Consider the following 18080-nt stretch of genomic DNA (forward strand, 5'->3'; position numbering starts at 1 on the left):
GGTTAACATTGCATTAAACTGTCATGTGGTTGGTTTTGACATTGGCTGTCATGAGGCCATTATAATAGTGTCATAAATATGTATCTTGAGCTCAAGTACAGTGGTACAAATTGAACTTGTCATTAAAATGTCATTAAGTGACAATACTCTGACAAATAATTTTATAACAGCGTCATGACTATTTTTCATTTCATGTTTTTTTTTTTTTGTTTTTTGTTTTTTTAAGTTTCCTCCAAGAGAAGGTCAGATAATAGACAATTTCAAATTTCGTAAAAAAGATGACACTGTTATAAAATAATGGTAACACTTTATTTTAGGGTCTTTTAACTAGTTGCTTATTACTATTAGCATTCATATGGCTAAAATATTGGCTGTTTATTAGTACTTATAAAGCACATATTAATGCCTTATTCTGCATGACCTTATTCTACATTCTTAATCCTACCCAATACCTAAACCTAACAATTAACTATAATAAGCAGTAAATTAAGATTTTATTGAGGGAAAAGTCATAGTTAATCATTTATGTGTTCCCTATACTGAAGTGTTACCAAAATAATGTAATGTGATGTTAACCCATTGTAACGAAGGCGGGACTCAGAGTAAGATCCAAATGCAGCGTTTATTAAAGTGAGAGTGGTCGTACAGGCAGGGTCAATGAGGAGCGAACAGGAACAGCAAGGAACAGGCAGAATCGTGGTCAAGGAACAGGCAATGATCAGGACAGGCAGATATCACTCACAGGTCGGTATACAAGCAAGAGGTCGAGGCAGGCGGCAGACAGGGATAAACAGGGTAACAGTCCAAACGGTAACAGGCAGAACAGACAGGGAATAAACGCTCAGAAATGACACACAAGGTAATCAAGACTTCGCGGTGAGGTGGTGTGTGTGTGAGTCTTTTATAGTCCAGGTAATGTGTGGCAGCTGGGTGTGGTGATGAGTGTGGAGTGATTGTGAAGTGAGTGCAGGTGATAAGCAATGGAGGATCATGGGAAATGTAGTCCGGGATGTGACAGGAACAGACGGTGATCGTGACACCCATAAAGCTAAGTAGTTTTTTTTAAGTTTGATAATTAATCTGCTATGTCATGTTTATGACAGGTTATGATGTTTTGCTAATGTCACGTTGTCATGACAAAGACACTGACAGGATATGATGTGTTGGTTTATGTCAAGTTGTCGTAACAAAGACATCTCAAACAATGTCATCTTTGCATTAAAAATGAGATAATTGAACGAATGACACTTAATGACAGTTGTCATAAACATGCATAAAACCTCCTTCATATTCATGACACGTGTCATGTCAAGATTATGAAGGTGTCATGTCAGTCTTATGCACACCCCTTCAAGTAAAGTGTTACCGAAAACTCTTAGCTAAGAACTTTTACTGCTATTTAGGAGAACTCTTAGTGGTAAGATAAAATGTTTTGTGAATACGGCCCCAGATCTGAACTGAGAGAGTGAAGAGTGTGTCATTGTTCTCTACAGGTTGAGTGATTGTGGAGTCACAGATGAAGGTTGTGCTGCTCTGACTTCAGCTCTGAGATCAAACCCCTCACACCTGAGATTACTGGATCTGATTGGGAATAAAATAGGAGATTCAGGATGTGAACTGCTCACTGCTCTGAAAAAATCTCCACATTGTAAACTAGAGACACTGCAGTAAGTAATAATATCAAATAAATATTCATGTTTTCATATAGATGATCATTTATATATTTATATGCATATTTGGTCCCACTTTATATTAAGTGTCTTTAACAACTATGTACTAACATTTAAATTAATAATTTAGTACAATCCAATGTTTTTACATTGCAGGTATTTTTTAAAAATATAAGTACATTTAATTACATCTGTAAATAATTTCTGTAATTACATTTATAATTACACTGTTGACCGTTCCCTTACACCTTATCCCACCCTTAAACCTCCCCATACCTTACCCATATTCAACCTCAATAGCAGCAAAAGTGTTTTCAATACAATATGAACACAATAAGTACTTTGTAATTATTTTTTGATGTAAGTAAATAGTAGTTAAGGACACCTAATATAAAGTGGGTGTTATTAATGTATCATTCATTTTCAGCTCTTACAGTTTCATTTAGCATATTTGACAGAGATTTGGCTTGTTTATAATTGATCTGTATTAAAGTAATTAAGGTATATTTCAGATATGTATTATTTCAAAAGAATGTCTGATTTTACATAATTGACTTTTATTTTTGGATTTACAGGTATTGAGGAAATTCCCATTTCCATTCAAATATCCGCTCTGAGTCCGGCTCCACACACTCTCCTCACTGACACTCTCTTCTTTCTCCACTGTAACTTGAGAAATTCACCACAGTGTTTATAAACTCCTCTGATCTGAATCACGCAGCAGAAACCACAGGGTCCTGAAGCAGAGAGCTCAGAGAGCTGACAGAGAGACACCGTTTGTGTTTCTTGTTATACATACTCAATACAGATTGATAGATTAATAATTATAGCTTTTTTAAGACAGGGTTTCATAAATGTTAATGATGACTGTACAGTATGTGAGTTATACACTAACTCTGTTAACTTGTATATATGTATGTATAAAATACTGTATAACTGTATAAATAACATACATTTCTGACTGCACTGTATTAAAGTCTCTCACTCACATAAAATGACACTATTGTCACTTTAAAACTACTTTACAGCACAATTTGAATTTGTCTCATAATTGATCACTAATGTGATGTTTATGTCGATGAAGCTCTAGTCCAAATGGAGATGAGAATATAGTAGTGCTGAAATCATGAAGTGTCTTTTCAAAGCTGTTGTGTAAGAAATTCCATTTCCATGTCAAATAATGTTTATCATTGGTATTTAGATGTAAACTGCAGACCTTCTACAACTAACAGCATTTTATTTCACCTTCAGGTGTCTTTAAAAATCACATTTTGTGCCTTGTCTAGTATTACAAGAAATCAGTGTTATTCATACTGTATGTAAGCACATAACAGTCTTTAGGTCAGTAGAAATGATGATCAGCTCGTATTGAACACAGAGATCAACCCCAACACACATCCATAAACTGCTCATATTAAAGTATGAATGATGGGTTGATTTAAACTGCTGACGTCATTATGTTTCTAAAAACATCTTTCCATATGAACTTATTGTTCTTTCTTGCTGTTTACATGTATTACAGGACTGTGCTTCATAATAATAGTGCTTGAAGATGTTTTAAATAAATGGAAATAAATGGACTGAAATAAATGGTGTAGAAACAATTTTCTCTCAGAAATTGCCAAATTTCTCAAACACTTACAAAGAAACAGCAAGCAACATTGAATTAAATGTGAAATTTCAAACTATAAAAACTGAAATAACTGTCTTGTAAAATGTGCTCTAATAATCTTTGTTTTATTTTTTTTACAGTGTATTGTATTTAGAGTGTACTGACTAACAGTAAAAATTTGCATTATATATATATTAAAGTAACAATTAATACACCACTGTTAAAATTATACAGTAATGTATCATTACTGGTTTAATCATATTCAGTTGTGCTAAAAATGTAATCGACATCCTGACTGATGATGTCAAAGAAAACTTTGACAACTTTGGAAACTAATATGATTGGCTGCAGTCACGTCAGCACCAATCTTCAGACGTAGATGCTGACTCCCTGTGTAAATGCACCGTCACAGTTCCTCCTGAACCAAAACAATGAGCTTATGCTGCATTCATGCCATAACTACAGTAATTAAGAGATGTTCACCCGTGATGTTATACTCGGAGTGGTTCATTACTCAATTTTATGTTTTTCAGTGGCAACACTATCAACGGCAAAATGAATGTGCAGCAGTCATATGCTACAGGTCAATGCTCTTTAAATAGTTTATGTTCATTATTATTGTAGTGTTATGTGCTTTGAGCCATGAGGTAGTTTAACGGAGTCTCTGGTGACTTTTTTTCTCCCTGCTGTGTGCGTTCATGTGTTATGGAGGATGCGTGGTTTGGAGACGCTCTGAAGGGAGGGTGGGATTCTTATCCTTTCATAGCTAGCTCACTATTGCTAGCCCCTCTGAAAATGACCTACACTACCTTTAAGCCTGGTGATGAAAGTTATAGTATGTGAGAATAAAATAATATATTTGAATGTATTTTAAGTATTTAAATACTTTCTCTCGAAGTATTTAATTGCAAATTACATTAGATTTTTTCTTTGTTAAGGAAAATACAAATAACAAAATACTCAAAAGTAATTAAATACGCAACTTAAATACATTTAATTAAAATACTGCCCATCTCTGGGTTCAGTGTATTTGTCTTTTATAAATATGATAAAACTAAAGACTTTTTGTAGATATGAAGGATGCAATACTACTCTATAGGTACTCAAGATTAACATAAGATTAGCAGAAACTGTGCGTGTGTCACATAACGTGTAGTATAAACAGCAGGCAGACGAAATAGAACAATGATAACAGGATTTAATGACAAAACTCAGGATACTCACACCAACACATCTAACATTGATGAGAATGGATGAGGAATGGACGAGAAAAGGATCTCAACAAGGTGATAAACAGGACACAGGTGAAGGTAATTACTAATTAGACAACTCAGGAAAACTAGGTCAGATAATGGGACAAAACATATGTTACAGTTCACCCCCTCCTGGGGAGGCACATCCTCGCGCCGTAAGAGTCCAAATGAGGAGGGAAGGTGGGGGTTCTGGAGGAGGGCGAAGAACTGAAGAACTGAAACCAAACAAAAAAATAGTCCAGGGAATCAGAAAACAATGTCGGAGTGGAGAGTGGGAGGAGCCAGGGGGAGACCAGGAGCAGGATGAGCTGGTGGAAAATCCAGAGTCCAGCCAGGATGATGCCTCATGGCGGAGTCGACGGAGGGAGAAGCCATGGTGTAAATCTCTTCGACGAGGCCATGGGGATGACGGATGGAGATGGAGCCGGTAGAGATGGAGCCCAGAGCGCAGATGGATGGCCGATGACCAGGCACGATATTGCAGGCTTCAGTGGTTGGAAAAGGTTGGAAAGACAACGCACAGCAGACGGCTTGTAAGTTTGTGGTGAAGGCGTGGTGACGTCCGACCAAGGTGGAGCCGGAGGGTTGAGGGAGCCCAGTGGAGCCAGATGGCTGATGGTCCCAGGTGAAGCTGAGGGGGGGAGGAGCAAGGGCAGAGGAGTCTGGACGACGAGCCGAGGTGGAGTGACTGGATCAGAGGCAGAAGGTAGAGCCAAGGGATCAAAGTATCCCGAGGGATCCGGATGACCCGAGGTGGATCCACACCACAGAGGGCTGGTGGGAGACAGTGGGGACTGGGCAGAGGAACTGGATGAAGTCTGAAGAGGAGGTGGGAGAGGGAGGCTAGGAGGGAACATTGGAAACACAGAACTTTTGCTGGACGGACCCAGCACAGACTCTGGAGGACTTTTGCTGGATGGAACCAGTGGGGGCAGGGAATCATCCTCTTCAAAACGGTTCTCTTTAAAAAAATAAATAGTTCAGCGCTTGCTTATCCTCTGTGGTGTGAGTGTTGGTGGGGCTCCACTCCATCCCCTCGAACTCTACGAGGACTCCCATGATGGCGCACGGTGTTGCCAGCTCACACACCTGGTCAGAAAATCTAAGCGGCTCTGAGGCGATGTAAAGCTCAGTCCCTTTCGTCATCTCAGGCACGTTCCGCGCATCAGGCTAAATACCTCCATCTGCTCTAGCTTGTTGTCCATGTAGATGGGTGAAGGCAGGCTGAACTCTGGATAAGGAGCGGGGCTGGTGACTTCCTCCTCAGTGAGGCCAATGGTCAGTGGTGAATCGCAGTTTACCAGCACCCAATCCACATACTCTGCGAAACTCCCCCGAGGACCCACACCTGGCAGGCACGCCTCAGTTTCTGCGCTGAGGCTTGTGTGGAAAAAGATGCTCAGAACTTCGTCCGGAAAGTTGGTGAGACTTGCCAGATTTAGAAATCCGTGGGTGTGGGTTGCGAGGGATTGCCACTCGAGGCATAACAGCTGGTAAGTCCATCTTCAGTTGCTGTTCTTCTGTCATGTAACGTGTAGTATAAACAGCAGGCGAACAGCATAAATGAAGGAGAACAATGAACTTTGAAAAAGTACTAACTCATGAGCAGGGACTTTCTGAGTGGGATTTTTTTTACTTTGTTCATTTAGACCCTGGTCCCTGCAGTTGAAACATCGAGTACCACCCCAAAGTCCTTAGTTCCTAGTTTGCAAATGCCATTTCAGGTGTATGTGGCATTTGAAACTCTTTTTACATTGAAGACACTTGTAAGGCTTTTCACCAGTGTGAATTCTCATGTGAATTTTAAGATTTCCTTTCACTGTTAAATTCTTTCCACATTGAGGGCAGGTGAAACGTTTCTCTCAACTGTGAACTCTCATGATGTGCATCTTAAGGTTTCCTTTTGTCGTGAAGCTCCTTTCACACTTAAGACACTTGTAAGGCTTCTCTCCAGTGTGAACTCTCATGTGAATCTTAAGCTGATTTTTTGTTGTGAAGCTCTTTCCACACTGAAGACACTTATAAGGCTTCTCTCCAGTGTGAATTCTCATGTGAATCTTAAGCTGATCTTTCATCGTGAAGCTCTTTCCACACTCTTGGCAGGTGAAAGGCTTTTCTCCAGTGTGAACTCTCATATGAACCTTAAGCTGATCTTTCATCATGAAGCTCTTTCCACACTGAGGGCAGGTGAAAGGCTTCTCTCCAGTGTGAATTCTCATGTGAGTCATTAAAATTTCTTTTTGTGAGAATCTCTTCCCACACACTTTGCAGGAGTAAGGCTTCTTTTCACTGTGAACTCTTACGATGTGCATCTTAAGGTTTCCTTTCGTCTTGAAGCTCTTTCCACACTGAAGACACTTGTAAGGCTTCTCTCCAGTGTGAACTCTAATGTGAATCTTAAGCTGATCTTTCATCGTGAAGCTCTTTCCACACTGAGGGCAGGTGAAAGGCTTCTCTCCAGTGTGAATTCTCATGTGAAACTCAAAGTTTGCTCTGTTTGTGAAAGTCTTTCCACAGTCATGGCACATGTAAGGCTTCTCTCTGATGTGAATTTTTGCATGATTCTTAAGGTGATCCCTGTCTGTGAAACTCGTTGCACACTTATGACATGTAATACAGTTCTCTCCTGAGTGAATCCTCATGTGATGATCAAAGCATTGTTTATATCTGAAACTCTCTCCACACTGATCACAAACAAACGGTTTCTCTCCAGTGTGAATTCTCATGTGAGTCTTAACACTTTTTTTTTGTGAGAAGCTCTTCCCACACTCTTTGCAGGAGTAAGGTTTCTCTCCAGTGTGATTCCTAATGTGGGCATCGAGGTCTCTATTCCGTTTAAAACTCTTTCCACACTGAGAGCATGTGTACGGCTTCTCTCCAGTGTGAATTCTCATGTGAGTCTTCAGATTTCCGTTTTGTGAGAAGCTCTTCCCACACTCTTGGCAGGTGTAAGGCTTCTCTCCGGTGTGAAGATTCAAGTGGGCTGCAAGGGCTTTTTTTAGTGTAAATCGTTTTCCACACTGAGAGCATATGAACGGCTTCTCTTGACTGTGGATTTTCATGTGGACTTTAAGTCTTTCTTCACGCACAAAACTCTTTTCACACTGTTGGCAGGTGAAAGGGCCCTCTTCAGTGTGAATTTTCATGTGGCCATTAAGACTTTCTTTTTGACTGAAACTCTTTCCACACTGTTGGCAGGTGAAAGGGCCCTCTCTAATGTGAATTCTCATGTGAGTCTTAAGGTTTCGTTTTAGTAAGAAACTCTCCCCACATAGATTGCAGGTGTGAGGCTTCTCTCTAGTGTGAATTCTCATGTGGACTTCCAGGTTTTTTTTCCCTTTGAAACTTCTTTCACACTGTTGGCAGGTGAAAGGACTCTCTCCAGTGGGAATGCTTGTCTCAACTTTAAGGTTTTCAGGTTCTGTTTTATGAGTTTGTGAGTAACTAAATGATTTTTCCCCAGTCATGATATCATGGCCTTTCTCGACATGAATTTTCTCTTCCATTTCATTCAGTTCTTGACTCTCCTCCTTCAGAGCCATCAGGTCTAGGGTAAAAAGAAACAAAAATAAGTTAACACCAGTTTAATGGCACAAAGACATGAGAACATTAAAGGGGTCATGAACTGGATTGCTTTATTGTTTTATAATGTCTCCTGGGGTGCACTCATAATGTTAGTTTGCTTTTTACATCAAAAATGGTCATAATTTAGAAATAAAAGGCATTTTTCCTACCCTGACTTTAGCCCTCTGATTTGAACGCTCTGTTTACACTGAAGTCTGCTGTGCCATTTTGTTTGTTGCTTTACCTTGATTTCTCTTGTGTTTATGTGTGCCTTGTAAAATTTGCTTATGTTCATTTTGAGTTATAGTTTTCAGTATTTGCTTTTTCTTTCAGTTACATTATGTATATATTATTTGTAATTACTTTAAGGGAAGTAGGGAGTGTGACGCCGAAATTCAGTAGCATACATACAAATGGTTTATTCGATCTGATGAAATTTGCCTTGTTTTTTATCGTTTGCCTGGGGGTTTTTACTTTTAGGGGAAGGGAATTCGGCAGAGTTTTTGAGATGTCTTCTAAATTTGATTTAGAGGAGTCTGCAATTCGGCCTACGGCGCAACAATTAGAAAAATGTTGTAAAGATGACTTATTTGCAATCACGGATTTGTATCAGATCAAGGTGCCTCGAGGTGCAGTAAAGAGGGAGATTAAGGGAGTGATAGTGAGACATTTGGTGGAGAATGGGATCCTGCCAGAGGAGGGTGCGCAAGCGGGTGTTGCAGATCAAATTGCGAGTTCCGTGGGTGAGGGAGCAGAGCAGACCAAACCCACGGAACCGTTTAGCATAGATCCCACTGAGCTGCCATCTCCACGAGACCCATTGTTGGCTATTAAGCTAAAGGAGCTTGATTTGGAACTAAGCCAGCAGCAGTATCAAAGTCAGCTGTTGCACGTGAAAACAGTCGAGCTTGAGACTCAGCACGCAATTTGTCTGAAAGAGCTGGAGCTCGAACTTAAAACTAAAGTTCCTAACAAGCCTGCAACTACTGGTCCACCCGGCGCGAGTATGCCTGTGTCTTCTTCGGATAGCACTTCCACTCCTGGCTCTTGTGGAAGCTTTGTCTTGACGCAATTTGCAAATAAGTCAAAGTTTTGATATTAGTAAACAAATTGCGTTAGTTCCTCTCTTCCATGAAAGTGAAGTAGATACATACTTCACTGTGTTTGAACGCATTGCCGCCACGCTTCAATGGCCGCAAAATATTTGGCCACTGCTTTTGCAGTGTAAACTCGTTGGTCCGCGTTGACGCTTGAGCAGAGTTTAAATTACGACGTGATGAAGAATGCTGTGTTGCGTGCCTATAAATTGGTGCCCGAAGCGTACCGTCAAAAATTTAGGAATCATGTAAAATCCCCATGCGGTGACTCATGCTCAGTCTCGTAAGTTTGAGGAGATGGTGGATCTTTCCGAGTCTTTTTTGCCCACGAAATTTCCTGATCAATGTGTAAAAGATAATGCAAATGAGTTGAATGTGTGTGCTGTTCATAGTTTTAATCTGCCTTTAGGTAAGTTAGAATTGATCAAACCACAGCATGCTGATCCCACTTTGGTCTCTTGCTTCACAACTGCCGTGAAACAATCTGCCTTACCGAAGCATTCTGTTGCGTATTATTTCGATGAAGAGGTGTTGATGCTAAGGCTGAGGAAGACTGGAGTACAGTTTACCAGGTTGTGGTTCCAAAGCCTTACCGACTGCAGGTATTAAGCACTGCACATGAACATGAACTTTCAGGCCATGTTGGTATCATGAAAACATGATAGTTTGCTTAAACATTTCTTCTGGCCATCTATGAAATCTGATGTAGCTGATGTAATCTATGAAGTTCTGTAAGTCATGTCATGCCTGCCAGTTAGATGGTAAACCTAACCAGGTTATTCCCCCAGCTCCTTTAAAACCAATCCCCACACTTTGAGAACCGTTTGAGCATATTTTAATCGACTGTGTTGGCCCTCTGCCGAAGACAAAGTCTGGTAACTCCTATCTTTTAACTTTAATGTGTGCAACAACCAGATTTCCTGAAGCAATCCCATTACGAACTCTGAAAGCTCCAGCTATCATTAAAGCTATTGTCAAATTCTGCACTACGTTTGGTCTACCTGGTATATTCAATCTGATCAGGGTAGTAATTTTATGTCCAAAGTGTTTGCAAAAGTAATGAGGCAATTAAATGTCAAACATCAAGTATCGAGTGCCTACCATCCACAATCGCGGGTGCTATTGAGCATTTTCATCGTTAAAATCTATGCTCCATACCTTTTGTGTGGAATGAGAGTGTGATTAAGATTAAGAAATTCCTCTTTTGTTGTTTGCGGTGGGTAACACGGTTAATCACTTGGTTTTAGTCTTTCTCAGTTAATTTTTGGTTATTCTGTACGTGGGCCATTGAAAGTTCTGCAAGAACAAATATTAGGTGTTAAGTGCTCTTCTCACCCGAAGAATGTTTTAGATTATGTCAGTAGTTTTCGTGAGCATTTGCATACTGCATGGAGTTTAGCAAGAAAATCACTTAGTGCTGTTCAAGAGCAAATGAAAACTCGCTATGATCATGAAGCTGTGCAGCGTTCTTTTCAGATTGGGAAGAAAGAAAATCAAGAGTGTGTCATGTCAAAATGCTTAAGGCATATGTAGCTCTCAAGGTTAACTAATCATAAAAAATGCAGCATTACATTTAGATCTATGGCATTATATTTAGATCGTGGCATGAAAGGTTGCAGTGATGAAGATTGTAGCCGATCACAGACATGTTGTTGAGCGCATTAATGCTCTGATCTCGTAATTTCAACTCAACTTCTGCACACTAACAAATGCTTTCTTCATAACTAACAGTGTTTCTTCATAACTAACAGTGCAAAATCGATGTAACTAAGAGATTTGTTGAATAAAATGTGAGTTTTGGCACATGTACTCACTGATAAACTCACGCTATTTGATTGACAGCTCCAGCAATTATAAAGGGAGCGTTCTTTGTTCACTTTCTACATATAATTTAATCACAGTTTAAATAACAGATTATTTTAATCCTACTAAGAAGAACAACATGAAGTTGAGTGTTTAGTCACTGGTTTGATTTACTGACACATAGACAAAGAACATCTGACTGTACATAAATCATTAATATCAGATCAGGCATTAGAATGAACACAGTTACTGACATGTTGTTGCATTACTATCGAGTCCAAATCTTAAAATAAATAATAAAAAAAGCTCAACTGAGAAATTCACATTGTAGAAAAGAAATAACCATGTTCCTAGCATAAGGTTCCTTTGAAAGGTAATGCTATTTTTGTCCTGTTGTATCACTCTTCTCTCCTCCTCATCTCATTAACACACCAGTAGGTGGGGCTAACGTTGCAATGATGAAGTAAGCGTTGATTTCTTCTGCGGAGGCAGGGTTTCACCTATAGGCACATTTAGGGACGAGTCGTTCAACGGGCCTGGTGTCAATAAAAGCTTTTATTGGACAAAAAAGGAAGTTTTCAGTACTGAAACTTACGGGATATTCTTATAGTACGATGACCGCTTATATATATATATATATATACAGGTCCTTCTCAAAAAATTAGCATATTGTGTTAAAGTTCATTATTTTCCATAATGTAATGATAAAAATTAAACTTTCATATATTTTAGATTCATTGCACACCAACTGAAATATTTCAGGTCTTTTATTGTTTTAATACTGATGATTTTGGCATACAGCTCATGAAAACCCAAAATCTCAAAAAATTAGCATATTTCATCCGACCAATAAAATAAAAGTGTTTTTAATACAAAAAAAGTCAACCTTCAAATAATTATGTTCAGTTATGCACTCAATACTTGGTCGGGAATCCTTTTGCAGAAATGACTGCTTCAATGCGGCGTGGCATGGAGGCAATCAGCCTGTGGCACTGCTGAGGTGTTATGGAGGCCCAGGATGCTTCGATAGCGGCCTTAAGCTCATCCAGAGTGTTGGGTCTTGCTTCTCTCAACTTTCTCTTCACAATATCCCACAGATTCTCTATGGGGTTCAGGTCAGGAGAGTTGGCAGGCCAATTGAGCACAGTAATACCATGGTCAGTAAACCATTTACCAGTGGTTTTGGCACTGTGAGCAGGTGCCAGGTCGTGCTGAAAAACGAAATCTTCATCTCCATAAAGCTTTTCAGCAGATGGAAGCATGAAGTGCTCCAAAATCTCCTGATAGCTAGCTGCATTGACCCTGCCCTTGATAAAACACAGTGGACCAACACCAGCAGCTGACATGGCACCCCAGACCATCACTGACTGTGGGTACTTGACACTGGACTTCAGGCATTTTGGCATTTCCTTCTCCCCAGTCTTCCTCCAGACTCTGGCACCTTGATTTCCGAATGACATGCAAAATTTGCTTTCATCCGAAAAAAGTACTTTGGACCACTGAGCAACAGTCCAGTGCTGCTTCTCTGTAGCCCAGGTCAGGCGCTTCTGCCGCTGTTTCTGGTTCAAAAGTGGCTTGACCTGGGGAATGCGGCACCTGTCCACCTGTCTGACTCAGTCCACTGCTTCCGCAGGTCCCCCAAGGTCTGGAATCGGTCCTTCTCCACAATCTTCCTCAGGGTCCGGTCACCTCTTCTCGTTGTGCAGCGTTTTTTGCCACACTTTTTCCTTCCCACAGACTTCCCACTGAGGTGCCTTGATACAGCACTCTGGGAACAGCCTATTCGTTCAGAAATGTCTTTCTGTGTCTTACCCTCTCGCTTGAGGGTGTCAATGATTGCCTTCTGGTCGGCAGTCTTACCCATGATTGCGGTTTTGAGTAATGAACCAGGGTGGGAGTTTTTAAAAGCCTCAGGAATCTTTTGCAGGTGTTTAGAGTTAATTAGTTGATTCAGATGATTAGGTTAATAGCTCGTTTAGAGAACCTTTTCATGATATGCTAATTTTTTGAGAATTTTGGGTTTTCATGAGCTGTATGCCAAAATCATCAGTATTAAAACAATAAAAGACCTGAAATATTTCAGTTGGTGTGCAATGAATCTAAAATATATGAAAGTTTAATTTTTATCACTACATTATGGAAAATAATGAACTTTATCACAATATGCTAATTTTTTGAGAAGGACCTGTATATATATCTCAAAAGGTCAAGGAAAGTCATGCAAAACAACAAATTCATCATTTAAGCTAAATCCTATTCTCGTTGTACACCCTTGATGGTTTAATCACATTATGTTTGTAAAACTGAACTGGAATTAACTAGGGGTGTAACGATATGCTCAGGTCACGATACGGTACGTATCTCGATACTGGGTTCACGATACGACACGTATCACATCATATTTTGAACAAAAATTTTAGAAATGAAACTGAAATTCAAATAACAGATTTATTTAAAAAAACATTAACAAATTTCAATAACTTCAACATACAAGATCACATTTCAAGGTTTAATAAACACTATGGTAGCACTTTATTTTACAGTACGTGTACTTTCTTGGTACATGTATAGTAATTGTTATTATTGTTATTATATTATAGTAAATGTTGTACATACAGGTAAAAGAGTGGTAACACAAGGTACTTACCTGACATGTATGTACATGGAAACTAATAAGAAACACCGCTGTACGTTCCAATGGTACATACATGGTAAACTATTTTATACTTATGGACAAGTGTGGGTAATAACAGGCACTTATTTATGGTAACTTGTAAGACACATTACTGTACTTACTAATTGTTTAAAATGCTTAAGCTTATTATTACAATGGTTAAAGAGCTGGTAATTCCTATGTAATGTTTATGTACAAGGGTGCACTTTATTTTACAGTCCTATTTCCATGTACTTACTCTGAACGTACTAGTGAATATACCAGTTAGTTAATGTGTAAGTTACACCTGGTAAGAGCTGGTAATTCCTATGTAATGTTTATGTACAAGGATGCACTTTATTTTACAGTCCTATTTCCATGTACTTACTCTGAACGTACTAGTGAATATACCAGTTAGTTAATGTGTAAGTAACTTTAAGTTACATGATTTACGTTTTTATTGCTATTAATACGTAAGTATTTTTACGTTTTAGTCCTCTAAATACGTCAGTGTTGTACGTTTTTGTGTGTATGAAAACGTAAGTAAATGTACGTGTGGTTGAACCACATTTTATGTAAAAATACACACATATTCTCATAAGATCACGTTAATGATCTTATGTATATAGAAGAGCAACTTTGACTGAAATATCCACTCGTTACAACCGAGGTATGCAGCAAAGCATTTGTGAAGCCACAACACGCACAACCTTGAGGCGGATGGGCTACAACAGCAGAAGCCCCCACCGGGTACCACTCATCTCCACTACAAATAGGAAAAAGAGGCTACAATTTGCACGAGCTCACCAAAATTGGACAGTTGAAGACTGGAAAAATGTTGCCTGGTCTGATGAGTCTCGATTTCTGTTGAGACATTCAGATGGTAGAGTCAGAATTTGGCGTAAACAGAATGAGAACATGGATCCATCATGCCTTGTTACCACTGTGCAGGCTGGTGGTGGTGGTGTAATGGTGTGGGGGATGTTTTCTTGGCACACTTTAGGCCCCTTAGTGCCAATTGGGCATCGTTTAAATGCCACGACCTACCTGAGCATTGTTTCTGACCATGTCCATCCCTTTATGACCACCATGTACCCATCCTCTGATGGCTACTTCCAGCAGGATAATGCACCATGTCACAAAGCTCGAATCATTTCAAATTGGTGTCTTGAACATGACAATGAGTTCACTGTACTAAAATGGCCCCCGCAGTCACCAGATCTCAACCCAATAGAGCATCTTTGGGATGTGGTGGAAAGGGAGCTTCGTGCCCTGGATGTGCATCCCACAAATCTCCATCAACTGCAAGATGCTATCCTATCAATATGGGCCAACATTTCTAAAGAATGCTTTCAGCACCTTGTTGAATCAATGCCACGTAGAATTAAGGCAGTTCTGAAGGCGAAAGGGGGTCAAACACAGTATTAGTATGGTGTTCCTAATAATCCTTTAGGTGAGTGTATATGTAGCAGGAAAGTACACGTACTGTAAAATAAAGTGCTACCAAAACCTTATATATTCAAATTAACAACTGAATATGTCTGTTTGTCACTGGAAAAAATTTTAAATTTAACATGAACTTAGAAATAAGAAGCCTAAGACAGAACTTCTTAAAGCAAAGCATCACAAGCATCTTTTGCTTTTCCATGATCACAGCTGTTGCTGTGGCACTGCGTTGAAAGAAAGCCATGACTTTTCTCACACGACCAAGCAAGCGACTGACACGAGATTGACTTGAGATGCAAGATTCAATGTGTGCGTGAAACACTTAATATGCGGTGACAACCCGGCTTCTCTCACTGCCACCTCCATGTTGCGTGCTTTATCAGTAACAACAGCAGTACTATGAGGAGCCCTTTTCAAGCTCCCACTGTTGTAGAGCTGCTTTTTAAACTTTGGCTATGTTATTTCCAGTGTGTGATTAAAAAAGCGGGCGAGTCTGAAGCATGAAACACTTCATTTCCCACTCTGTGGTAATAACATGTGCCGTGACTGTAATATAGCTTTGACAAGTTTTTATTTATTTTTTTATTTTTTTATTTTTATTTTTTTACCGTCGTCCTGTTGCGTGACTGGACAACCAAAATGCTGCCAGATGTTGGACTTAGAAGAAGACGGGGCATCTTCAATTTCAGTTTCAAGTGAATTCTGCAACTGTGATGAAAGCACACGCGACGCTGTTGCAGAGTATGTCACATCGACAGCTCAACCAATAGGATTAGACTGCCGTCATATCGTAAAAGTATCGTCACCACTCTACGTTACATATCATAAAATAATTGCATTGCGAAATATTGTACTGCGATATATTGTTAGACCCCAGAATTAACAGAACAATAGTTACTGTCCTCCTGAATGCATTGGCAGACAAAGGTATGTCAGGAATATATGTTCATCCATCACACTGCTTTTGAACATCTGCGTTTATTGCACTTTTATTTGAGGTCAAAGAAAACCTTTTTTTTTACTTGACCTATAATACCACTTTTATCTGTCCTTAATGTACGATCCTACCTTATAAATTAAGGTTATGTCCTGCACGCTTTCCTCTCAGAAACAAAATAAACAACGAAAATGAGAAAAGAGAAAGCATTTTCTATAGATCATCATCTGATCATAGCAACATGGGTATGTTAGCACGAGCTCTGCAAATCAGCTCTGTGGAGTGCTCACGTTTTCAGCGGTGGACGTCTTACCTCGCCGGACTCAACAGAAGAAATGAACCCAGAGTTCACATGAAAGAAGGCGGAGTCTCAGCACACACCTCCTATTACATAATCGCCATGGACCAATGGGAGAACGAAGGTGTTTACAAGCCAACAAGCTTGTTTAAACTCCCAACTGGACACAAAGCAAACTTTGTTTTTGTTCAAAATGGCATCAAAATATACCTTAAGTTGGCAATCTATGCATTTGTTGTGTGTACTGAAGTCTGTCAATCATCATTAAAGCTCCACCCACAGGCTGAATAACACAAGAAATTAAACCAACCTGTTTGTTCCTCAGTGTCTTCCTGTTTGACTCTGAACACTTCTTCAATCTTCATGTCTTCAATCTCCTCTTTAATAAACGCCATCTTTATAATAGTGTGCCACGATCTCAGTCGCTTCACCAGGAGTTTTTCTGTGTGTTTGGACACTGTCATGATTAAGATTAGAATAATTAACAGAAAGAAAAATACATGCAAACTAAATCTCTGTGTCCGTCTCAATCAACTCCCTAGTTTAGCAGTCAGTGCACTGGTAAGGGACACAGAGTGAGAGTTAATGGATTAGAGCTGCTGGGGGGGATGTGATTTTTCTGGTTAAAAAGTGATTTTTAAAGGAAAAAAAGGTTTGTTCTGTTTCCTTGTAAGGCTTGGTCCAAAATGTCGTTCTTTTATATTAATAAGACAATAACAATTATTATGATCATTATTATTGCTAAACAAAAATAAGAAATATTGCTATTGTAAGAAAAGTTCCATTATTAAAAACTAAAATAGAATATTTAATAATAAATATAACAATAATTAGGTTAGAAATAATATTTTTATTTAATAAAAGACGCACTCATTGAGAAATGAGACGCACCTTTTCTGTTACTCATGTTTACTCAGAAAAACTGTTCATTGTTGTTGTTTATGTACTTTACTGCTAAAAACTATATTCGTTACTGTTATTGGAAACATTGCATTGTTACATTTATTAATAATTAATTCATTTCAACGTTCTCTATATAACACCATGAACGGGTTGCATTTATTTAAACTTTAAATGATTAAAAACACAAACCTTTCTTCAATCACAGAGGCAGGAGCGCAGCCTTATGACATCATATCGCCACACCAAAATAAAAGTCCTATTCAAACGTTAAAAATATATATTTTAAAAAAACATACGGAAAAAACGTTCAACGGTAACGATTGATTGAAAGAATAAATCACAGATTTCCTCATCTATCAATACCACTGATTAGTTTTTTTTTTCAAAAGCTTCTGGCTTATATCTAAATGTAAGCAAGTGTGAAGCGATCGCATAATACCAACTACAAAGCTTTTGTGGTATTCTCAGTCAAAGATGAAGGTTCTTGGTCTCATAAAGGTTTAAAAGTACTAAATACTTAAACATTTAAAGTCACTATTTAAAAAAAAATATCAAAATTACATTTGTGATCTGAAATAAATCTAACTAGGCTATTATTGGTCATATTTCATTAACCAAAGCTTTATCCTGATCATGATGTCTATTTCCATCGTATTCCGTTTCAGTTTTCCTCAGAACAGAAAAGCAAATCAAAATGTCAACTATATGCCCAGATAAAATTTTTTTGTTCACAAAACTTTAACACCAAACTTTGCATGTGTCATTATCACCTTACTCTGGCGACACCACATCAGTTTCGACACAGCACCACCTATTGGTAAAAACGTTCAGCCATTTTGCATAA

At 38.9% G+C, this 18080-nt stretch overlaps 2 protein-coding genes across 3 annotated transcripts in view; one reads left to right on the forward strand and one right to left on the reverse strand.

Annotated features, from left to right (window-relative positions):
* Positions 1-2690, forward strand: part of LOC125248570 (NACHT, LRR and PYD domains-containing protein 3-like) — a 32940-nt gene extending 30250 nt beyond the window's left edge. For both annotated transcript variants that reach the window (XM_048160541.1, XM_048160542.1), the window contains 2 exons: positions 1494-1667; positions 2246-2690. In XM_048160541.1, coding sequence (XP_048016498.1) covers positions 1494-1667; positions 2246-2252 — 181 coding nt within the window. In that variant the 3' untranslated portion in view covers positions 2253-2690. The remainder of the gene's footprint in view (positions 1-1493; positions 1668-2245) is intronic.
* Positions 2691-4465: 1775 nt separating this feature from the next.
* On the reverse strand, positions 4466-17490 carry LOC125248589 (gastrula zinc finger protein XlCGF57.1-like). Its single transcript, XM_048160587.1, has 3 exons — positions 17426-17490; positions 16644-16790; positions 4466-8082 (listed from the first exon to the last, which is right to left on the reverse strand). The coding sequence occupies exons 2-3, from the start codon at positions 16726-16728 to the stop codon at positions 6398-6400; spliced, it is 1770 nt and encodes a 589-aa protein (XP_048016544.1). The 5' UTR covers positions 16729-16790; positions 17426-17490; the 3' UTR covers positions 4466-6397.
* Between the last annotated feature and the right edge of the window lie 590 nt (positions 17491-18080).

This window comes from Megalobrama amblycephala, linkage group LG16, assembly GCF_018812025.1.
Source record: "Megalobrama amblycephala isolate DHTTF-2021 linkage group LG16, ASM1881202v1, whole genome shotgun sequence".
NCBI lineage: Eukaryota > Metazoa > Chordata > Actinopteri > Cypriniformes > Xenocyprididae > Megalobrama > Megalobrama amblycephala.

What these genes read in the sequence shown, in the direction of transcription:
- LOC125248589 (XM_048160587.1), bottom strand. Translation starts at nt 16,728, where the DNA reads ATGGCGTTTATTAAAGAGGAGATTGAAGACATGAAGATTGAAGAAGTG. An exon ending in AGACACTGAGGAACAAACAG is followed by an intron (nt 8,083 to 16,643) that starts GTTGGTTTAATT and finishes TTTTTACCCTAG; the next exon opens with ACCTGATGGCTCTGAAGGAG.